Consider the following 24038-nt stretch of genomic DNA (forward strand, 5'->3'; position numbering starts at 1 on the left):
TGTTACGGAGTTTGCAAGGCTGAGGGTTTGCGGAGCCCCTGCGTCTCGCCTGGGCAAGGGTTGCCGGTGAGGACAGGACAGGCTGCCGACACGTTACTCCCGGCCACAGCCGCTTGTAGGACTTATGTTTGTGCCCGGCGCCGCGCCCCTCCGCACCGTCCCGTGCGGCACCAACCCTGGCCGCGCCGATCCCAACCAACGAGCCGCAACGCCGGCGGCACAGCCCCGCCCACGTGCCCGCCGCGGCGCTAGATCCGACAGTCAAGTACCGATCCCCAGGATCGCACGTCTCCGCCAGCTGAGCTTGCGTGCTAGACAAACGTAGGCGAGCGCAGATGTAACGGATGGTGGGCGGAGCGGGGGACTGGCTGCCCGCTTCCGGGACGGCGGCGGATGTTGGGGTTTGAATTGTCTGTCGGTTAGCGCTGGAGGCTTCGAGTCTGCGTGCGTTGCTGGCGGAGCTGCCTTCGGACTGAGTTTCGCCTTATGTGAGCTGAGGCTTTGACCTGCTGCCCGTGGCCTCGGGGTTGGCTGAGCCTGGGGGTAAGGAGGCGAGGGGAGGCGGGCCACGCGTTGAGTTTAAGGTGCCGTGGCAGAGGAGCAGGAGCCCCCTGCTCCTCTGTGAGGGGAGCGGTGTGCAAGAGCTTCCCAGCTGCCGCCTATTTCGGGGCAGCAGAGAACGGAATAACTAATCTGCGAAGAAATCTGTCCTCTCCCTAGCATGTTTCTGGGAGGATAGCTAGTGGGAGGCGAGTAGCGCCGCGGAGAGACTCGCCCGGCAGGACACGGGTGGCGAGGAGGTAGGACGGGGGCTGTCGGTAGGTCCTCTCTCGAAAACTGCCGTGGCCTTTGTGCCTTTTAAAGCGACGCCCATCTGGTTCCGTGGCTGAACCTGTGTGAGACTCTGATTGTAAGTAGCCACCCGAATCTTAACCAACTGGCCGGGGTTCCTCGAAGCGTGGCGGGAGTGCTCTTCCCCCCACACCCCGTTGCTGTGGGATGGGTTTCTTCAGGACACGGCATCGTGATGAAGACCCTCGCAGATGTAAATTCAGGACACAGAGCACGAACGGATGTGGTCTGGAAGGATTCTTTTGTTCCTATGCTAGGGAAAAATGCACAGCTGAAACCTGGTCTGTTGAGGAGGTGGTTTGTTGTGTTTGGCTGTTTTGTTGGTGGGTTGGTTTGCTTGTTTTTTTCCCCCATTCTCTAGTTTGAAAACTTGGAGCAGTGAAGAGTTACAAAACTTGACAAAACCGAAATAGCCACTCGGGGGAAATTTTTTGCCGTCTCAGGCAAAGTAGACACGTTTTATTTACACTTCGGGTTTATAAATACTGGGTGATAATGTATTCTTGTCTTGAAAGTAGACCGATACAAAATTGCTTTGTTCCCGTAGAAAGCCCTGTAGGATTTACACATGAAGCCACAATGGTGTCTTTTAACTTGCAAATTCGAGCTCCAGGTTCATTTCCCTGAAAGAGCAGGAGAAAAGTAGGAGCTCTGGGGGAAGGGTAACGATTTATTTCCCCCCGCTTTGCTGGAGCCAAGGAAAAGTAGGAAGGTGCTTTTCTGTTTGTTTGCAGCGCATGTTCTGAAGAGCTTCTTGACCTAATTTGGTTGCAGTGTTGTTTATTTTTTGTTTGTTTTTATTTATAGACCGTTTTATGGCAAAAATCTTTCGTGTAAAACTGCTCTGGTCCTCTAGGAAGTGCAATATCCTCGCCTTAAGCTTGCAACTACTGCCTCCCTTTTTTTTCCTTTCTCAATACAACTCCTTTCCTAATACACCAATGGAATGATTTCAGTCCTTTATTTGCAAGAGTTCTGATTAACCTGAGGTTTGCTCCTGAAGCCTGTACCTGGCAGTCATCTAAACTGTAACTACCAAAGCTCTGATAATAGCTTGGACCTAGTCAGGCTTCTTGTTTGTTAGTTTGAGGAAATAGTTCTAAAGTTGCTGTGTTTTATTGGCTTGGGAATGCCTTTGCTGTGAACATTTGCATCCTGCTTTTTGAAACCCTGTCTCAGAATCTCAGAACATTGAGAGCTGGAAGGTACTTCTAGAGATCACCTAGTCCAACCCTCCTGCTAAAGCAGAGTCACACAGAGAAAGATCGCAGTGTCCTGATGACTGTCATATCTCTTCAGAGGAGACTCCACAACATCTCTGGGCAGCCTGCTCCAGGCCTCTGACACCCTTATAGTAAAGAAGTTTGCCCTTATGTTGATGTGGAACTTCCTGTGTTCCAGTTTGTGATCATTGTTCCTTCTCCTATCACTGGGCACCACTGGAAAGAGTTGAGCCCCATCCTCTTGCCTCCCACCCTTTAGCTGATGTTAGAATCATAAAACTGGCAGAGGGAGTTTGAATTATGATTTTCTTTTGTTATTGAATCTCATTTTTACTTTATTGAGTTTACTGAGGGGTTTTCCAATTTAAAATGTAAAAGCAATGTCTAATGGTCAGGGTTAATGCACTAGATGTAACACATCCTTTCTTTTTTGTGACAGCCAGTCAGAAGAAGTCAGGATGAGCAAAACCAACAATTTTGATCTTCAAAGTCCACGTAAGTAAGAGGTTTTTTTTATTAAAATGTTTATGTAGACTAAAGAATTCTATAATATCCATTATATATCATTATATATGTAAATTTTGCTTTATGTGGGATCAAAGAATAGGTGGATTTTCAGTAATCAAATTGTGTTGGACCCCCATGTCTTAGGGACTGAAGAACCACAGTAGTATGATTTCACAGTATAGCTGAGGTTGGAAGAGACCTCGAGGATCATCAAGTCCAACCTATCAACACAGACCCCAAGACTAGACCATGGCACCAAGTGCCATGTCCAATCCCCTCTTAAACACCTCCAGGGACGGTGACTCCACCACCTCCCTGGGCAGCACGTTCCAATACCATGTCAACTTCCTTGGATTTGTTTTCTTTAATTGGGATTTTTAAAACCAGTCATTTCTGCAGATGTGCTCAGTAGCCTTGGGATTTCAGCTGTGTGTTGTCCAATTCTAGGCCCCTCAATTTCAGAACGATATTAAGATACTTGAATGTGTCCAGGGAAGGGCAACGAGGCTGGTGAGAGGTCTCGAGCACAAGCCCTATGAGGAGAGGCTGAGGGAGGTGAGGTTGTTTAGCCTGGAGAAGAGCAGACCTTATTGCTCTCTATAATGACCTGAAGGGAGGTTGTAGCCAGGTGGGAGTTGGTCCCTTCGCCCAGGCAACCAGCAAGAGAACAAGAAGAGACAGTCTCAAGCTGTGCCAGGGGAAGTTTAGACCCAAGGTGAGGAGAAAGTTCTTCCTGGAGGGGGTGATTGCCCATTGGAATGGGCTGCCCAGGGAGGTGGTGGAATCACCATCCCTGGAGGTGCTCAAGCGGGGATTGGATGTGGCACTTGAAGCCATGGTTTAGTTAGTCATGAGGTGTTGGGTGATAGGTTGGATTTGATGACCTCCAAGGTCTTTTCCAACCTTATTGATTCTATGAAATCACACTCAGCTGTTTGAGGTGTACCATTCAAGACTGACTTAAGCTGAAGCTATACCTCTCATCTCATCGCTGTTATGACAGGTCTTGTTATTAAGTGTATTGAACATGTGCCTGCTGAAAATTGAAGGGAAGATTTATCTGTTGAGGTATTTTAGTGGGCTAGGAACTGCAGAAATGGGAAAATCTTCAACATTAGGAACAACTAAAATCTTGTCACAAGTCCTTGAAAGCTTTCCAAAAGCACCAGTGGTAGCATGTGGCTTGAAACATTCAGGATGCCATTCATATCACAGTATCACTTAGGTTGGAAAGGACCTCGAGGATCATCGAGTCCAGCCTATCAACACAGACCCCATGACTAGACCATGGCACCAAGTGCCACGTCCAAACCTCCCCTGGCGCAGCTTGAGACTGTGTCCCCTTGTTCTGGTGCTGGTTGCCTGGGAGAAGAGGCCAACCCCTCCCTGGCTACATATGCTGTTCACATAGGTGTACTAAAATCCTTAAGTTACTTCATGGATTGTAATGTGGTGGATGTCTTTGTGGGAAATGTTAAAAGCAAATAGATCACATATTTCACACACCTGGACATTGGTGACAATTTGGTAATTATCTTTGGGTGTTTTGGGTAGCATGATCAGCTTGTGACTGGCTTGGGTGATAGCTGCCTCTTGAATCAGCAGGCAGGTGGAACTGGTAATATATTTTCTTGAAGGGAGAGGGGTGTCTGTCCTTGATCTAGTAACCTACTTCCAGATGCATGTGATTAAAAGAGATGAACTTTACTGCTCTACAGATGATCCATAGCAATTCCAGTACATTCACTGATTGTAAAGGTGATTCTCTGTTTTAGTCTGCGTTCTCTGTGGACGGACAGATGACTGCCCAAAAAAGTATGGAGAAAAAAGGACCTTTGTAGAATACAATGTCACTGTTCATTATTACTGTTTGGTAAGTATGTGTTGCTGATCTTGGAGCTTGTCTGGCTTAACTTAAAAAGAGGAAGTAAATGCCAAAACAAAACTATTACACTTTAACTTGCATCCTTGGAAGAATATATATAAATAATATAATAATTAATATGTAGATATAAATATATAATATGTATAATAAAATGTATATAAATAATGTAATAAATCCCCACAAGCCTTTATTCAAAGCCAAATTCTGTTCATGAGCTGTCTAAATAAATTGAGTTGATTGTTCTGAGCTATCAGAGCAGTGATGGTACACACTGAGAGAAAGGGAACAGATTGCACCTGCATCTTCCCTTCTATAAGAGCAGTGTAGTTTCAGAATTTACTGTGAAAATTCTGCCCCTTGTATAAAAAATGAGTTCTTGTTTGGCTGTGAGCTATCCTCTGACATTACACAGGACATTGTAACACTTGAGAAATAATCCTACTTGTCAGTTCAGTAATAGGTACCCTACTGATCATATACAGCTACAGCATCACTGTTCAGTAGAAGTGTTTCATTTGAACAAAGCTATGGATATAAACTGCAGATTTCATTATCACTCTTGAAGATTCATGTTCTTAAAGGTATAGTTAAACTATTTTCTTTGTGCATGCTGCAGTTTGAGCTGGGTGCCCCCTGCTGTGTTTACTTCCTGTGTCCAGAAATCCAGCCCAGAGGGGTGGACACAGGAAATTAGGTATTTCTTACCACAATTTTTTGCACCACTCTAAGATCCAGTGTGGGGTCTAGCACCTCCTCTTTTCTTCCTCCTCCATCAGCCAGTAACTGGCGGAGATGTCTCCTGGCTTTGGGCCTGGCTAGACCCAAGGCCATGGGGAGATGGGCAGTCTCAGACCTGGCCAGCTGAGACTAGCCTAGCAGTGGGAGGGGGAAGAAGGAGCCCTGGGGGTCTTGGGTGTACCCTCAGGTGGGGATGGGATCTCTGTGGGTCTGTTTTGGGATCTTTCTTTGTCACTGTGCTTTTGGCTTTCTGTAAGCATTCACTGTTTTCTATTTAAACTTTCCATCACTTTTGCAGTCCGTTTGTCTGAGTTTTGGTTCTGTACCGTGGTGGGGAGGGGGCTGCTTCAACCCAGCACAGTAGATAAATACAGTTTGAAATGTCCCCCACGTTTTAAAAGCCAGTCTCAAGAATATCAGGAACAATTTGGTGTTTTGTTGTGGGGGTTTTTTTTAACACCAGTTCTTTAAATACTGAGTTAATTGCAGGTGACTTTATAGGTTGGATATGAAGTCATTTAAAGATTCAGAAAGGGGAAGTTTTCTGAAGTTACATGAAGACAGAAAAGGTTTTTTCCTTAAGCAGCTGGAAGGAAATTTAGGTCTCTCTGTGATAATTTTGTCTCATACATAAGGCCATATGAAATACTGGGTGAAAGTCCTTTCCTGATAGAGCAGAGCAGCAACACTGAGTGTTACAATTTTTAAGAGATGTCACTGTGATGAGCTTCCTGCAGTTGTCTTCTAGGCTTTGGTCCCTGCTTCTTTTTCAAAGCAAAAAACCCCAAACCCCTGTGATGTAACTTAAATACAGTGATTATTAGATTAGAAAAGAGTTCTTCTATAAATAGAAGTGGTGCTGTTTGGAAATTATAAAATGAGAACTCTAAGAACACAGGAGGCATCAAGTGTGAAACTAGTTGAGGTTTGTGATGTGACTGCCTTACTAAGTAATTTCAATCTGAATTATCATCAGGCTCTTCTGACTTGCCTAGCTGCTTGATTCTGGTTTTATTTAACTCTTCTCCAAAGTGAGCTGCTTTTCCTCTTCATTGCACTTCAGTACAGATAGTACCTACTGTGCTTCGTTATCTCAACGGCGCAGCTGTTACTTACATAAACTAAACTAATTTGATTTTACTTCCTCTGAAGCTTTTTATGCTGAAATAGTTTATCTGAGTAGTCCACACACTTCACAAAGGAAGGTAAAATACACCTTCTTGGGCTTTACAGGATTGCATAAGACTGTTATGAAATACTTCTTTTCATGTTACTGGTTACTAGATTAGAAACATAGAATGGTCTAGGTTGGGAGAGACCTGAGAGATCATCAAGTCCAACCTCTGTGCCGTTGGCAGGGACACCTCTCAACTAAACTTGCGTGCCCTGGACCTCATCCAACCTGGCCTTGGACCACCCCCATGGAGGGGGCATCCACAGCCTCCCTAGGCAACCTTTTCCAGACTCTCCATCCTTGTACTGAAGAAATTTCCTAAGATCCAGTGTAAACCTGCTCTCCCTCAGCTTCAAACCATTCACCCTTGTCCCATCACTAGACACCCTTATGAAAAGTCCCTCTTCAGCCTTCCTGCAGGATCCCTTCAGGTACCAGAAGGCATTTCCAAGGTCCCCCCCCGAGTCCTCTCCAGCTCCTTCAGCCCATCCTCATAGCAGAGATGCTTCAGCCCTTGGATCACCTTTGTGGCTTCAGTACCTAGCTCTTACTTTGAACACTGCTTGCTCCTCTTTTGCTGCTGTTAGATAAATGCACAGATTGTGTTATATCAGATAAATACATGGATGTTTTGGATCACATCAGCTTTGTTAGAATAAACTTCTCTCTTAAACACACCACAGGTAATTTTAAACCTTTATGTAGTTAAATATTCTAAAACATGTAATTTGGTTTTGTAGCTGATGTCAAGTGGCATTTGGCAGAGAGGGGAAGAAGATGAAGGTGTGGATGGATTTTTATTCACAGATATTAGAAAAGAAGTAAATAGAGCTGCAAAGCTGGTAAGAATGAAGTCTTTGGTATGTACAATGAGAAAAAGGGTTTGTTTCCTTTCTCCAATGGGCAGTGTGCTGGACCCATTCAAGCATCTGAATTTTACATTTAAGTAACAAGTGTGTTGATTTTGTGGAAGCCACAAGAGACAATAGAACCTGTGGAAGTTTAATATTTGTATTTCCTGGGTGAATTTGAGACAACTGAGTAAGAGCCAATTGCATGTGCATAATGCCTCATGACAGCATGCTGAGCCTCAAGCTGACATTACATAATTTCATAGATGCAGCTGCAGTTTTGGCTACAAGCCACAAGTCAACATGGATTAAAACATAGAATCATAGAATCATTTTGGCTGGAAGAGACCTTTCAGATCATCAAGTCTAGTCATTAACCTAGCACTACCAAGCCACTGCTAAACTGTGGCCCTCAGTGCCACTTCTATAAATATTTTAAGTATGTTGGCTTGCATTCAGCTAGCTGTCAACAAGTAGGTCCAGGTCTTTTTCTGCCAGGCAGGTATGCAGACATGCTTCCCCAAGTCTGTATCATTACATGGGGTTGTTGTGACCCAAAGATTGGACTTGGTGAACCTCATATCATTGGTCTTAGCCCATTCATCCAGTCTATCCATATCCTTCCTACATCAAGCAAATCAACACTCCCACTCGACTCGGTGTCATCTGCAAACTTAGTGGAGTTGCATTCAACCCCCTGGTCCAGATCATTGATACAGATGTTAACAAGAACAAGCCCTAGAACTGAGCTGTGGGGAACCTGATTGTGACTAGCTGCCTACTAGATTTTAACTCCATTCATTACCACTCTTTGGGCCCAGCCATCCAGGTAGCTTTTTATCCAGTGAAGCATATGCCCATGCAGGCCATGAGCAGCCAGTTTCCCCAGGAGAATACTGTGAGAAATGATTTCAAAAGCTTTAATAAAGACTGAGTACACAACATCTAAAGCCTTTTCCTCATCCAGTGAGCATGTCAGACAACACATAAAGTCTGAAATAAGTAAAGGTCTTGACTCTTTTAAATAGAGCTAAGGCTTATTCTTGTCACAGTTACAATCCATGGACTGATAATACATTTTTTTTTTTACATACTTGTAATTCTTTTCTGTTTAATTCCTGTAATTTTACTTTGATTATTAGCTATTAATATTCTGTTATTTCTGTAACAAATTGTTCCTAGAAATGCAACATCTGTAAGAAGAAAGGTGCTTCAATAGGCTGTGTATCTCCTAAATGCAAACGAAGTTACCATTTTCCTTGTGGGATACAGAAAGAATGTATTTTCCAGTTCATGGAAAACTTTAGGTAGGTTTTGTTGCTTTTTCATTTTCAATGCAGTATATTTATAAAGGAAGGGTTTTGCTTTGGGTTTTTCATGAGTTGTTAAATGTAATGGCATCTAACTAAGTAAAATACCTGATTTGTGGGTAACATGAAGGCCAAGCAGTTATCTTGCATACTAGTACCTATAAACTAAATTCTCAGCACTGTGAAAGATATCATTGCTTCTGTAAGCAGTTAAATTATTCATAAAATTGAGTCTTAAAGCCTAAGCTCTCCAATAAACTGAAAAGTGGTTTGGTTTGGTTCTTTTGTCTGCCTTCTCTGCATTGTTGAAAGGCAGTGGTCTGGCTGCCCATTGCTCTCAGAACTCAAAACACGCTGTATGCCATTCTGTTGTTTCAAAGCCCAAAACTTCTTAATCTACTGATCAGAGATGGAGTGCAGAAGAAATGGGTTTAATAGTAAATGTTTAAAATTTTCTTTTCATCTGTCCAGCATCTTGGCTGTAGTCAAGAGTCAAGCCTAGAACAGGCTGCCCAGGGAGTTTGCGGAGTCTCCCACTCTGTAGACAGTCAAGACCTGCCTAGATGAGTCCCTGTGTGACCTGGTATAGGTGATCCTGCCTTGGCAGGGGGGTTGGACTCGATGATTTCTTGAGGTCCCTTCCAGCCCCTGCCATTCTGTGAAGGGTATATTTGATAGTGCTTTTATTCTGCATACACTAAGCTGAGTTTGTAGGATGGTGGATGGAAGTCTGGCAGGCACTAGAACTTAAATGAACAACTCCTGTTAGTCAAGCACATGTGAAAGTAATGCATTTTCAGGAAGCTTTCTTCTAGATCTGCATTTCATGACTGTTTTTGCTTCCTTGTAAGAGTGGTAAATTATAGCATTTATCACATTACCTAGACTCTGCAAAATTAGTACACAGACTTGAAATTTCTCATTTAAGGTCATAGTAGCATTAAAATAATACAGGAAGAACCTGAAGTTCTGAGGACAGGAAATGCCTTAGAATCAGAAATGTTGAGAGATGGGGCTACATGATCTTGGTAATTTATAGAGAGTTGTTTGCTAACACACTCCTTCCTTGCTATCATTGTGTTGACTTGCTCTGTTAGATACATCATTTGCTTACATGTGTTGTGGTTCCACCCTGATAAGCACCAGAGCGCTCCACAGCTGCTTGCTTACTACCCCTAGCAGGACATGGTGGGGGTGGAATCAGAAGAGTAAGAGTGAGAAAACTTGTGGATTGAGATTTTAAAATGTTTTTAATAGGTAAAGCAGTGGCTGCATGTGTGAGCAAAGCAAAATAGAGAATTCATTCACTTACCTAGGAAAACAAAATGCCATACCTCTGAACATCTCTTCCTCCTTCTTTCCTTCAGTTTTATTGCTGAGGATAGTAGCATGGTATGGAACATCCCTTTGGTCAGTTGGAGTCAGGTGTGCCTCCTTGCAGCTTCTTGTACGCCCCCAGCCAACTTGCTGGTGCAGCAGCATTAGAAACAGAAAGCACCTTGAATCTATGTAAGCACTGCTCAACAACAGCTAAAGCATCCCTGTGTTACCAGCACTTTTCATCACAGTTCCAAAACACAGCACCATGCTAATTACTACTAAGAAAATTAATTACATCCCAGCTAACACCAGCAAATCTCTGCCTTTTTAGCTTGTTGCACAGTGTTTAGTCATTAAAAAACAAAACCAACCAGATAGAATAGGAATTTAATTTTGCCATATTCAAATATCATGAGTGACAAAACACTGGACCAGGCTGCTGAGAGAGGTTGTGGAGTCTCCTCTGGAGACATTCAAAACCTGCCTGGATAAGTTCCTGCATGATCTGCCCTAGGTGATCCTGCTCAATCCTTCAAAGTCCCTTCCAACCCCTAACATCCTGTGATGCTGTGGGGGTTCTTAAAACACTGTTTTGATAAAAGAATCTTCCATTATTATTTTTAGATCTTACTGTTGGGACCATAAGCCAGTCCAAAAGATACCACATGAAGAACGTAAAGGAACTGCACAGTGTACAATATGCCTGGATTTGGTTGAACAAGTTCCAACATACTCTGTATTGAGAGGCCCTTGCTGTAAAAACGCTTGGTTTCATCGAGAATGCTTGCAGGTAATACAGGTTCTCCTTGTCTCTTTGCATTCACAGAGATCACATACCTTGTTGTGTTGAAAAAAAAAATAATGGAATATTTGCTTCAAAGTGTGTAAAAATGCTTAGGGTTAGTGTAGGCAGTAGGTATGGAAATACAGTAGGTTTGAAGGACAATGCTGAAGTTGTGTTTGGGAGACCAGTGTCTTAAAAGAAGTCTTTTTTTGTTTAAGGCTCTTAATTTTCACCACTCTGCCAAGCTTCTGCATATTTGATACACTTCATACCTTTAGCTATTTTTAGGGACTAAAGGCCACCCTAGGTAGCTGCCACCTTGTAAGTCATTACATGGAGTTTCTAAATGCTAAACTTGTCATTTATCCATCATAAGTTTTCTGATTCAGTCCAGAGCTAGAAAAAGTTGTAAGGTTCTTTTGTAAACTCATTCCACATCTGAAGTTCTGCTTTTGTTTATGAACCTGATTCTAGAAGGTGATCTTTTGTCCTTTAAAGGAAGAGAATATGCTCACCATTTGCTTCAATGTCGTGACATCCTGATTGATGTCTGCTTTAACATCTGTATCAGGATAGTATCCCTTCATGAGTGGTTACAGGTATTAAGGCATTCTTTATTGGCATCCGAAGGATGGTAGTAATTTAATAATTGGTTTGGTTTTTTTGTTGTGTTTTTGTTTTCTTCTTCTCCTTGACACAGTATCAAGCTTTGAGTGCTGGGATATTTTTCTTTAGGTGCACAGTATGTAATAACATGGACAAATTTCAGAAAGAAATGCTGAGAATGGGCATACACATTCCAGAAAAGTAAGTAACTTTGTAAATAATCACTCTTCTGCTGTGAGTACTGCATCCAGTTCTGGAGCCCCTATTACAAGAGGGATATGGAGGTGCTGGAAGGTGTCCAGAGAAGGGCCACGAGGATGAGCAGAGGGCTGGAGCACCTCTCCTATGAGGACAGACTGAACGAGTTGGGGCTGTTCAGTCTGCAGAAGAGAAGGCTCCGAGGTGACCTAATTGTGGCCTTCCAGTATCTGAAGGGGCCCTGCCAAGAAGGCTGGGAAGGGACTTCTCAGGTTATCAGGTAGTGATAGGACTAGGGGGAATGGAATGAAGCTGGAGGTGGGGAGATTCAGACTGGGTGTGAGGAAGAAGTTCTTCCCCATGAGAGTGGTGAAGCCCTGGAATGGGTTGTCCAGGGAGGTGGTTGAGGCCCCGTCCCTGGAGGTGTTTAAGAGCAGGCTGGATGAGGCTCTGTCCAGCCTGATCTAGTGTGATGTGTCCCTGCCCACGGCAGAGGGGTTGGAACTAGATGATCCTTGTGGTCCCTTCCAACCCTGACTGATTCTATGATTTTCAGTGGTAACTTGAGTAGCTTCCCAAAACAAAGACACATCTTCTATGAGAGAGAAAGCAAAAGAATACCAAACAAAGCAAGCACGGAGGTCACATGAAAACAAATACTTTAATCAAAATAACTGTACACATGGGCTTCTTGCATTTATAGCAGTATATTTGTTCCTAGATCTTTTTCTTCCCCTCTCAATTATCTAGCCACTGCCTAGAGCATTAATTGAAATATCTTCATGTGGCTGTTATGTGCATTAAACAATTGAAAATACAATTGTAATAACAGATCTTCTGCCTTCTGTATAGGGATGCATCTTGGGAACTCGAAGAGAATGCATATCAAGAGCTATTGCAGTGTTATCAACACTGTGATATTGAAAGGTGTCTCTGCAAGAAAGGAAGGGACTATAATGAACCTGACAGGTATGAGACTTGCAGGAAGGTGTAACCTGGGATGGAATAGTTTGTCGGTGGGGATCCTGCTTGGATTTAAATGCTTTAATGCTTTTCAGCATCCAGTTTTAATGTGAAGCCAAGACACCATGTCCAAACAAAGTATTTTGCTTTTTCTAATCCTATTTCAATGCTCATTTTCTCTAATCAGGAAACAGCAAAGAAAAGAAAATAAATTCATGATCTTGTTCTCATTTGGTATAGCAGAGCTGTAGTGGAATTGGTACATCCACGTAACACGTAGAGTAGCATGTGCCTAAACTAATGCTGTGTGCCCTTCATTTCAAAGCTTAATTTAACAATGTAGTAATTGCTAGACTTATTAATACCTTACAAAAATGCTAGGCTTAGCTGAAAATGAACTAGCTGCATAAAATCAGTCTACAAATTGATATAGTTGTGAGCTATCCCTTTGCATGCAAATGCCATCTAGAATATTGCTGATAGCTTAATGAGAGGCTTGAATGACCATGTCAAAGGTTTTATTCTGCTTGATTTTTGATTTAACAAGTTTTTCTGCAGTCTTCCTTGTTTTACTTGGATGTTTCAGAAAATGTGTAATTTCAGTGGTATGAGTATTGTTCAAAGCTGTAATGCAGAGCCTTTACTTTTGAAGACTTGTTTCTGTAGTACTGTGGTAGGCTACTCCCTGTAGACATTAACTTTATATGGATTTGGCCAAACATTGCTTGGTTCATTTGTGTTGTTTGTGCACTTCAGGATTTACTCTGCCTTTGAGAGTTGTACCTTATGCTTCCAGTACTTGAACTAATACCCTTCACATTGTTTCATTTTATGTTTAAGCAAAAATTCAAGAAATCTGGGCAAAAACTTAGCAGATGTTTAAACACTGTCCTTGAAGAAAACTCTTATTCAGAATGTGCAGGAATAATTGGATATACTCCTATAAAAAACCTTACCATTTGGGAAAGGTGAACACTGACAAACAACAGAGGATGTTGCTGGCTAGGAACACAAGGAGAAAATACTGGCTGCAATATATGGACTTCAGGGCAGGGGAGCACAGTAACTCATAGCTTCTTTCAATGCTAGATGTTGGAACATGAGTAGCTTTGTTGTTGTTGCAGCCACCAATTAGGAGTACAGCTTGTCTGAAGGAAGTTCCCTTTTGTATATACCAGCCTGCCAGACTGATAACATTAGTTTTGATAATGTAGTGTTTGGATTACACTGAGTGGTGAATATGCTTGGTTTTAACTAGCCTCATTCTTCTGTCTGTTTTTAAATAGTAAATGGGAAATAAAGCGTTGTCAGTACTGTGGTTCCCGTGGAACTCACATGGCCTGTGCAGCTCTGAAGTCATGGAAGCAGAACTGGGAGTGCTTGGAATGTAGAAGCATCTTTGCAAAATCAGGTGAAGTTATGGATCCTTCTTGAAAGGATAAATTTCAATACTGTGTATTTTGCAGCTGTCAAATTCACTAAATTACATTAATTTAATCATGCAGGGAACTATAGCAGACAGAGAAAGCGTTCTTTGGCTGCCTCTGACAAGGCAGATGGGACACCTTGTTTCCTTGAAGAGCCATCTCCCAAGCGCCCTCGGCAGTCACCTGGAACTCCACGCAGTTTTCTCCAGTGTGTAATTTTCTGTTTTCAAGTAGAAACTGCTTGTAACATAGCATTTAAACATGAGGATGTGATGACTTAGTCTGCAGAGAGACATCTTGCACTAAACTATAAATTGAATGACATGGGAGTAAAGTTCAGTGACTGAATTACGGTTTTAAGTTTTACTTATTCTATCAGTCAGGACTTCCATTCTCTGTGTGGGATGTAACTAAAACCAGATCCTAGAACCACCACACAACAAAATACTGGGTTTATTTGTTTGGTTTTTTATTATCCAGGCACTGATGGATTTCATGTAAATAAGGATGCAAATGAGATTCAAAAGTAAAATAGTGGGAAATTAGATTGGAGCTTTCAAATGAATGTTTATGCATTCTTCAGTGCTATCTCTCATTAAAATAATGGGTTTGCTTATAGCTCACCAAAGAGAATGTGTCCAAACAGCTCGTTGCCCTGCTCACACCTAGAACTTCCAGCATCCAACAGAGTGACAATGTCCTTATCTCCAATGATGTCAAACAGGAAGTGGTCCCTGAGGAAAAGGTATTTTCCTATTTTTCTTGCATTGAAGAGTAATCTAGCACATGGCTTTATACTGTATTTCATACAGACAGTGTTGGGGGGGAGGAGATGTGTGAATATATAAAGATGGATACTGAGAGAGAGATGGATAGATGGGTGGAGTGGCTATGTGTGTGTGTATAGTCACTAGAAAATGGAATGAGTTCACTGGACAAAGTCAGGGAGTATGATGAAATCATTACTTGATAAAGGCTTCTGCTAAAGGCTAGAGGAAGGTGAGGAGAAGAGCATGATACCTATTGAGAATTTTTAGGTTAGGTAGTGAGGGAATCAAAAACCAGAAATGCCTATTTGTCCTTACAAAAGCATGGCTAACCTTTATTTATGAAATGGGAACTAAAAAGAATAGTAGTAACTTTGTTCAAAGTAGACATACCCTGAATTTCCAATGTTTTTGCTTTTTTACCTTAGGAATAGATCGTGATTATGGTAAAATAAGTGGTACCTGTTTCATTATGTAATATTCTATTTAAGGATACAAAATTCTTTGTTTTGCTCTATATATAATTTATGAATTTTACCTGCAACATGTCAAAAAGTCTGATGAGGGAATTAGTTTCTTCTAGTAGGTAGGGTATTTGAAATAGTTTTGGTTGCAAGGTAGAAAACAAAGCAAAGAGTCTTTATTTAGACTAGTGGTTTGTTGTGGTGTTTTTTTAATGAGAACTGCCATGTTTCTCCCTACTCAGATGTAGTTTTGCTTAGAATCATACCATCTCATGGCTTGGAAGGGACCTCCAAAGGTAGTCTAATCCAAAACCCCTGCAGTGAGGAGGGACATCCTTAACTAGATCAGGTCACCCAGAACCTCGTTGAGCCTCACCTTTAATATGTCCAGGGATGGGACCTCAACCACCTCACTGGGCAACCTGCTTGTAGTGAGAGATTAAATATTATTGAATAGTTGACAAGTGTGTTCTAATTAGCTTGCAAACCATCTTTAGGACAAACATGGTAAGCTCTCAGTTGTTTCACATTGTGCAAATGTAGAATGATGGTGTGAGAATTGTTTGGCACCGTTGGTGTAGCTTAATTAAGAAAATAGCTTCATTTAATGCCAAGGTAATTACTTCTGCCTCTGCTTTTTCTAGTTCACAGAGATACTTCAAAATTTGCAACTACAGCAATAGAATCTGAAGGATCTACACCAACTGCTGTACTGATTAATACATTTAGACATTGATTAAATTCTAAGTATTTAAAGAACTGTGTTTCTTAACAGAGTTAAGGATGTATAACTATTGCTAACTACAAATCATAGATTCTACCTGAAAATGTAATTTTCTTCTAGGTTTTTAGTAAAGGAAGGAAGGGAAGCTTCTAATATTCTGAAGGCTTTAAAGCTACAAATTACTACAAAAACTACAAGGCTTAACATCAATGCAGAAAATATCTGGAACAGTGCTTTAAAAGGATTCAGACAGCGCAGCTTCGGTCCCATGAACACCATTGAAATCAAGTTCATAAACTGCAAAGCCAGGTTGAAGACAGATACTCCTGCAGCATCAAAACACCACTTCTTCCAACTGTTAATGCTTCACCTTCAGAATTCATCATTGTTTGAGGGCTGTTCTGCAAAGAACTTGTCCCTTGATTTTCAAGGTACCTAAATGCTTTGTTCAAAAAATACATTAAGAGCTATGTAACTTAAAAGGTTTTCAAATCTGCAGCCAGTAAGACGCTCAGTTCACAATTCTAGTCCTGATGGACAGAAATAGGGTTTTGAATTTTCTTGCTTTTCAGTTCTGGGGGGGATGGGGTGCAGATTTACAATAAACAAATTTGCTTTAGTTAGAGAAGTTGGTGACAAACCAAGATAAAAATGGAGCATGCAGTTAGGAACTTTTAGTGTATTTCTTCTTTCTAAGTAAATTTCTTTCTTCCTTACTTTTCTCTGTTACTTATTTTCCTTTGCACAAATTATTAGAATATTATTTCTTGTAGCATGCTTCCTGAAGACCCTGAGTTAGGCTCTTTGAGTTCCAATGCTTCAAAATTAAATGTGCATTGGGTGCAAAGTGGAAGAGGAAGTTACGTCTCCTCCCAAACTCCAACAGTGGCTGAGTAGTTTGAGTGAAAGAGTGTGGTACTGCTATGGAAAAACAATACCAGTCTTATTGCTTCAACCAGCAGGAGATAGCAGAGCTCATTTGTTGCCTCTTGATGGGGTGCTTGGTGCCATGGGTTAGTTGTTTAGGTGGGTTGGGTTGGTTGATGGGTTGGATGCGATGATCTTGAAGCTCTCTTCCAACCTGATTTATTCTATTCTATTCTCTCCTAACATAAGGAATAGCTTTATGAGATTTTTGTTCTCTTTAAAACATATTGAGGTTCACTATTGGTTTTGTGTGTGCATATATAATAATTGTGTTTTCTATTCATTTGCAGCTGTAAGAGAGAATCTTTATTTTGAAGCTGGTAAAATGATTGCAGTTTCTCTGGTTCATGGTGGCCCATCTCCTGGTTTCTTTTCCAAAACCCTTTTCAATTGTCTTGTCTATGGGCCAGAGAATGTGAAGCCAACTTTGGAAGATGTTGCTGATGCTGATGTAGCAGAAACAATAAAAATGGTAAATAAAGCTCAACTTCCTTGGCAAATTCTTGTTCAAAGCTATATTTGGGGATAAAGGGCTTATTAGAAGGCCTGGGTTTGTTTAATTTTTTTTATATATAAATACATATACACACAGAGTAAACTTTTCTGACTTTCATCTTCTGATACAGATAAAATATGCAAACAGTCTGTCCAGCCTAACATCTACCGTACATGACTGTTATGAATTCCTCGCTGCTGCTGGATGTTTAAGACCTTTAAAAGCACTGTGTGACAAGGATAAGCTAGTTGATGACATACTGAACTATCATGTGATCAAGAGAATCATCTCACCCTTAGAAAGGTTTGGTTTGATATTTTTTTTTGGTCAAACTTCCTGGATTTTTTTTTTCCCCCTCACTGAAACAGTAAAGAACACATTGCTAAAACTAACTTCCACGTGTTATGTATTCCAATGATAGGTACTGTAATTTTCAGTGGATTATGTGGCAGCTGTTAAGTAATTAAACTAGTTAAGATTAAGTGTTGAAATAAGAATTAAATAAGTTTTCCAAGATTAAAATAAAATGGGTGTACTCTGTACACCTTATTGACAAGACTTGGAGATGGCAGAGGGGAAACTTTTATGTCCAAATGTAGAGTACACTTAGCCAGTAGGTAACTTTCTGATGCATGCTCACTTGATTTTTGTTGTTGTTTGGTTTTCCCCCTTCCTAGTTTTAGGCAAGGTTTGAAAACTCTTGGTGTGCTAGAGAAAATGCAAGCACACCCAGATAAGTTCTTCAGTATCTTGTGCCACAAACCTGAACGACTCTCAGCAGAAACTCTTTGTGATCTCTTTACAATCCATTCCTCGTCAGATGTAAATAAAGTTGGAGGTACAGATTTTTGGATGGGTTACTTACAAGATGTGGAAAGTAAGTAAATTCTCTTCTTCTCCCAGTTCCCTGTTCAGGGTGTGTGGCTGCTGGAATACATAGAAGGCTTGGGGTTTAAAGTTTAGTGGGATAAAAAAATGAAGGGTTTGAGGTCATTGTCAAGTCCTAAGTGTTCCATCTTTCCCCTCATGCTTACTAATTACAATCTCCAACTGTTGCCTCATTAGAATTGAACTTGAAAGGGGTAAATATTGGCACTAGAACAGAGAGTTGGGCTTGTGTTTGGTTGGGATGTTTTGGTTGGTGGTTTGGGTTTTAGCAAAAACAAACAAACAAAAATAACTAGGAACAAAGGCCCACACATTAGCCCAAGTGGTACAGAAAAATCATCCCCTCTTTAACCTTTGCTATGAACTTACTAGATAATGTTTGCCTCAAAAAAGGAGGCAGTGGTCTGTAGACCTTGCAGAAGAGTTTTTTTTCTTCTATTCAGTTAAGATTATTTTTTTTCCCCCAGAGCTTTTTCCTTGCTAAAAGTTTTCTTCTTGGTCATACAGCTACCTATTATTCAGCATACGTTGCTCTGGGATTTCCTGACTGCGAGATTCCTTGGGGTTTTTTTCCTCTTAAGACTTTACATGCAGGATAATGGTTTCTGGGTAATAAGCAACAAATGATACATGTTAACCTTATTCTTTTAGGTGGTGAGTCTGTAGTGACATTGGAGGATATTCTGCTCTTCACAACAGGCTCATTTTCAATACCACCCGTTGGTTTTGATCCTGAACCTACTGTTAAATTTTTGCATATAAGGCATCCTGTTGGAAACAGACTCCTTAATTGCTTGGAGCTCCCTATAACAAAGACATATGAGACCTTTAAAAAGAAAATGGACTTCACCATCAGAAATGCACTAAGAGTTGAAAGAGAATAAATACTCTTGCTACTAAACTGGATGTTGGAAACGTCAGTTCTCTGCAGGATCATCTGCTCTGCGTTTTTGGACACCATGCTCTCAGCCTTCTCCCACTTTCCCCCAGTGATAGGCTAAAAGTAGTAATCCTGTAAGATGGAAAACAATTCTTAAATCAAAATACATTATTTCTGTTGAATCATCTTTCTAAATTCTGGCTCTTGCAGAAGTGCTTTAAATGTCTTGCTATAGACAAGCATAACATGTTAGCAAACTCTTAACATTCTAGCAGTTCCCTGTGGGTGAGTGTGTTGCTTGGATTACAGACTTCAGTAACTTATTTATCAACATTAAATCAGGTACATTTTTAAGGTAGCTGTTGTGGAGCTTTGTCTTAAGTAACTGTGATGCAGTCCTTTAGTTGTTCCATGTCTATTTTTTTCTTTAATTGTTTTTTTGTATTGATGATGATTCATTTATCTTTTAGAGGATTGATTTTTGAAAGTTATGCAACTGGCCAGTTTTAAAGTCCTTGTGGTTAGTGCATTAAAATACAATTAATGTCTGGAGAACACCTAGGCAAAATAATCTGTCACAGGGACAAAATTTGGTTGAACTTGAGTTCCTGTTGTTAAGCAATCTTTGACATTTGCACAAGTTTCTGCATTTGTGGTAGTTTTAGGCTGTACATTACTTCTTAATTATACATATAGCCAAACCAGTGAAACCCCAAAGTAAGTCTTAAATGTGCAACAAGTGGTCTTTTAAAAATAAAAACACAAGTTGGGCTTAATGTTGTTGAGTCTGAAAGTGTAAGACTTTGGTCTTTCAGTATTTTCACAGCAATGTGCACTAACACTATTTGTTAAACTAAAGGCAGTCTACCATTAAGGTTGTCAGTGCCTGACACTTTCCAAGCTTTTAGTCTAAACTATTCCTGTGCAGGTGTAGCTGCACTCTGAGCAACTTCAACTGTATAAAATATGTCAATTCTGCAGTATTTGCATAAATACCATTAAGCCATAAAAGTAGTGAAATTCCTATATGGTAACACTTTAATCTTACTAATAGTAAAACTGAAGCTAAAAGGGTATTTAAGTGCAAGTTTTTTAAACTACTATTTCCCCTGGTAGTTTTAACCACCTATACTATCTCCCAAACACAGGTAATACTATAGATGCATATATCTCTGTCTTTCTACTTTCTTCAATATAGTGAAAAGAATTGATATACTTGATTAAAGTGGCTTGGCTTTTAATTGAAAATACAAGGAGGATTTCTTTGCTTTTGCATGTTTTGACAAGAAGTAGGTCCAAAGTAAATTATAAACAGGTGCTTCTAAAAAAAAAACCCACCAAACATCCAAACCAATCTGGTTCCAAGTTCTGGTTTATGGTTCATTGCAAGTAATCCTCTTAATTAAATTCTATTACTTAATGCTAATTACACAGCCGTGAACTGCAACTGAATTGTGGAAGTGGCAGTAGAGACTCACTGAATTTGAGATCATGCACCTCTCCTATGAGGACAGACTGAAGGAGTGGGGGCTGTTCAGACTGGAGAAGAGAAGGCTCTGAGGGGCCCTAATTATGGCCTTCCAGTATCTGAAGGGGGCCTACAGGACTAGGGGGAATGGAATGAAGCTGGAGGTGGGGAGATTCAGGCTGGAGGTGAGGAGGAGGTTCTTCACCATGAGAGTAGTGAAGCCCTGGAATGGGTTGTCCAGGGAGGTGGTTGGGGCCCCGTCCCTGGAGGTGTTTAAGCCCAGGCTGGATGAGGCTCTGGCCAGCCTGATCTAGTGTGGGGTGTCCCTGCCCATGGCAGGGGGGTTGGAACTAGATGATCGTTGTGGACCCTTCCAACCCTGACTGATACTATGATACTATGTTATGAAAAGGGCTACAGACAGTATTAAAATACATTCCATTTAATAATGTACAGGTATCCTGAATTATTTCTTCAACTGCTGCAGCTTCTCTTTCTTTCCTGATCTTGGGAGAGGTGCTAATCTCTTTTTTTATACAGATCTATTTCTGGGTAACAAAAGTGTGAATGCCACTGGGTTTAGGTTTGTGGGGGCTTTTTACTGCAAAGTCCAAACTGTTGTAAGGCTTACATCTGACATTTCTCACTACTTTCAAATAGCTAAAGCAATTCAATCTCATCAAAGTCCTGTCTTTACAAATTTGAGAGTATTTGAAATTAAGACAAGGCTAGTGGTGGCCTGGTTCTGAGCCAAAAGTTGCATAGTAAGCTGTGTTTCAGAAATACAAAGATATAACATGAATCCCTATGTGTCTTCTTCAGATAGAGTATTATACTTCAAAAGTGAGAACTGTACCCAGTGCAGTATTCTTCTTTTTTCCTGGTCAGAGATAAATGTCTTCTGTAGTGTTACTTTTCTGTATGGGAAATACAGAATTTGCAGGAGTAGCAAGCAGAGTGTGAATAATCTTGAGTTCTTTGGATTTTTAGTACCTACTGTGGTCAAGGAAATGGTTTGCAACTTAGAACTCAAAAAAACCTTCAGTGGGAAAAGAAAATGAAGTACTGCACATACAAGGCTTTAAAAGGTATCTGAGATAAAAATAGGGTTCACACATTTATTGCTTATTCTTTTGCATTCAGCAGTTTATAAATCTTACATAAAGGTAGAACTAAGCTATTTGCCAGCTGCAGAAAAATCTTATCTTTAAAACTATTTTGTATACAATGTTGCATCAAAACTTTGAATTAGTAAAATCCTCTGGCCTTTCAACACTGCTTGAAAGTATCTTTGTTACACAGAACTTGCTCCCACTTTCTAATACTGATGTGCACACATTCAGGACAAATCGTCATTGGAATGGACTGCCCAGGGAGGTGGTGGAGTCACCATCCCTGGAGGTGTTTAAGAAGAGACTGGATGAGGCACTTGGTGCCATGGTTTAGTTGATCAGATGGTGTTGGGTGATAGGTTGCACTTGATGATCTCAAAGGTCTTTTCCAGCCTGGTTAATTCTGCCTTGTCAGTTTGATCAGCTCTATCTAGACATTTTAACAATACATCCCAGTGGTATTCCTAAATGCTGCCATGGAGAAGGAACTTCCTCTCTGTTCATGAAAATTCCATTAAACAAAATGATTTCCAATGCATCAAAACATACTGTTTTATTTGGGTTTGGTGGTTTTGGGTGGGGTTTTTTGGGTTTGTTGTTGGGTTGGGGTTTTTTGGTGGTGTGGTGTTTTATTTGTTTGTTTTGGGGTTTTTTGGGGGTCTGGAAACCCATTTCTGTAGCTATAATGACCATCAGACTTTTTAATGGCTATTAGCACATCTCTGAAATGGAATATTATTAGGTAGGTTTCATTTCACATAAACTCTACCCTCAGGCACATCTGCAAATCAGGGGAAGGTGCTTTCTTTCACTATTTCTGTAACACAAAGAATTGCACAGTCATTTGCTGTTGTATATTAAATATATATATTTATAGATGGTTTTGTCTGGTTAGTCAGGGGCATGAGAGAACTATTGCAGCAGTCTTTGTGTTTGGGCAAAGAACTTCACTTCAGTTTCTGCATCAAATCTGAAGCTTCTATCTGGAGTTAGCACATCAGTAAGTTATTTCCTAGAGTGATCATTTTCTAGTAAATAATGATAGATTAGTATTAATGGGTTTAATATAGTCTCTCCCCTCAAGTATTTTAGCCCTGTTTGGAAAAACAATGGATAAGAAATTTCTGTGGCTTGCCTTCACCCATGCAATGAGTGCTTGCAAACAAAAGTCTCAGGCATTTTCAACTGGTTTGAGTGTCAGAAGGAGAAGAAATTAATATTGGTTTATGCTCAAGGTCATGTGCTGCAGCTTTGACTTTCTGCCTGAAGATGTTCAGTCTTGGAAGACTTGGGATTTTGAGAGGTCTATTTAAAGTGTAGAGCCAGAGTGTTAGTCATTTATTCACACTTGCACTCTGCATGTGCATTTGGAAAAGAGTATCAAAAAATTGTAATTCAAAAACCAGGAAATGCAACTGGAGGCTACAAAATGCCTTTAAAGTTTATCTTGATTCTGTATTATGACAGCTGGTTTTTGGGGGGGTTGTGTGTTTGTTTTTTACTTAAGGGAATTGTTAGTTGACTATAAGAAAAATTAAAAGGCAAAACCTGCTGAAATGTCAAGTCATATGCATGCAGGAAATTGTTGTCCAAATCTTAATGTTTGTAAAGAAATGGGGGGGGGGGGGGGGGGAAATGCAACCCTCTTATTTTGTACTGTTTAAGCAATGTTCTTTTTACACTCTCACAAATACATTCTGTAAATACTTCTAACTTGAACTGCACTCTCAGTGCCTGAAATGTTGCATCTTCCACCAATATTGTACTTGACAGATGCAGCATCAGTGTTGAAATCAGTAATTGTGGGGTGTAACTGTCGTGTGTATGTTCCAAAGTGCAATAAAGGGTTACAGTTGTTGGGAGAAACTATAACTTTCTTTGGTGTTTTTGTTTCGGTCAGTTAATGGGGTTTTTCTCCAGAAGTTATCACAATTTTCTGCAGTTTTATGTGTGTACCTCTAAACACTCTATACACACACACTCCCCTATATGAAGACATCTTTATATACATCTATTGCATGTTTGCCTATATCCCTTTTTATCCAAAACGAGTGAATGGGGCTCTCCCTCCTGTAGGATTTCTCTGGAAGGTACAGCTGTCACAGCATGGAGAACCAACATGCAGCCTCCCTTCGGCTGGTTACATGCAACCCGAGATCCAGACAAGCAAATAACCTTTTCAGTAACCCACTAAAACCTGATGACTGCAGTACGGTGCCCGGCTTTGAAACGTTAGGTTCTTTTCACCTAGTTAAATGAAGCGCCGCAGCCCTGCCCTGCTTGCATTTAAGCAATGTTCCAGGCAGCCTTTCTGTTCCCTTTTCTGGAAAATTCAGTGGGGAGGGAATAAGTACCTTCACCTGTTGTTTTTTCTCAGCTGGAGAAAAGCACAGGTGCAAGCGTTTAAATCAGGTGCCGTTTCTAATTACACCTCCCTCAGGAGCGGGGACTGGGGCTAGGGGTGCCGGAGGCTG

General features: G+C 40.8%; 1 protein-coding gene across 2 annotated transcripts; it reads left to right on the forward strand.

The window, feature by feature from the left end:
* Positions 1–394: 394 nt before the first annotated feature.
* On the forward strand, positions 395–23182 carry G2E3 (G2/M-phase specific E3 ubiquitin protein ligase). 2 transcript variants are annotated; one of them, XM_068160309.1, is made up of 16 exons: positions 395–543; positions 2515–2570; positions 4358–4455; positions 7120–7221; positions 8413–8537; positions 10485–10650; positions 11345–11451; positions 12301–12417; positions 13698–13822; positions 13917–14046; positions 14458–14583; positions 15914–16224; positions 17011–17192; positions 17347–17519; positions 17894–18093; positions 18756–23182. In XM_068160309.1, the coding sequence occupies exons 2-16, from the start codon at positions 2534–2536 to the stop codon at positions 18986–18988; spliced, it is 2232 nt and encodes a 743-aa protein (XP_068016410.1). In that variant the 5' UTR covers positions 395–543; positions 2515–2533; the 3' UTR covers positions 18989–23182. The 2 variants fall into 2 exon arrangements, with proteins under 2 accessions (XP_068016410.1, XP_068016411.1); XM_068160310.1 differs by lacking the exon at positions 395–543 and adding an exon at positions 725–800.
* Positions 23183–24038: the final 856 nt, after the last annotated feature.

This window comes from Melanerpes formicivorus, unplaced genomic scaffold, assembly GCF_026170545.1.
Source record: "Melanerpes formicivorus ecotype bairdi unplaced genomic scaffold, bMelFor1.0.p_v2 SCAF_49, whole genome shotgun sequence".
Taxonomy (NCBI): domain Eukaryota; kingdom Metazoa; phylum Chordata; class Aves; order Piciformes; family Picidae; genus Melanerpes; species Melanerpes formicivorus.

Coding starts and splice junctions, on each gene's coding strand:
- G2E3 (XM_068160309.1), top strand. CDS start 2,534: ATGAGCAAAACCAACAATTTTGATCTTCAAAGTCCAC. Junction 11,452..12,300: donor GGCATACACATTCCAGAAAA/GTAAGTAACTTT, acceptor CCTTCTGTATAG/GGATGCATCTTGGGAACTCG. Junction 18,094..18,755: donor TTACTTACAAGATGTGGAAA/GTAAGTAAATTC, acceptor TTATTCTTTTAG/GTGGTGAGTCTGTAGTGACA.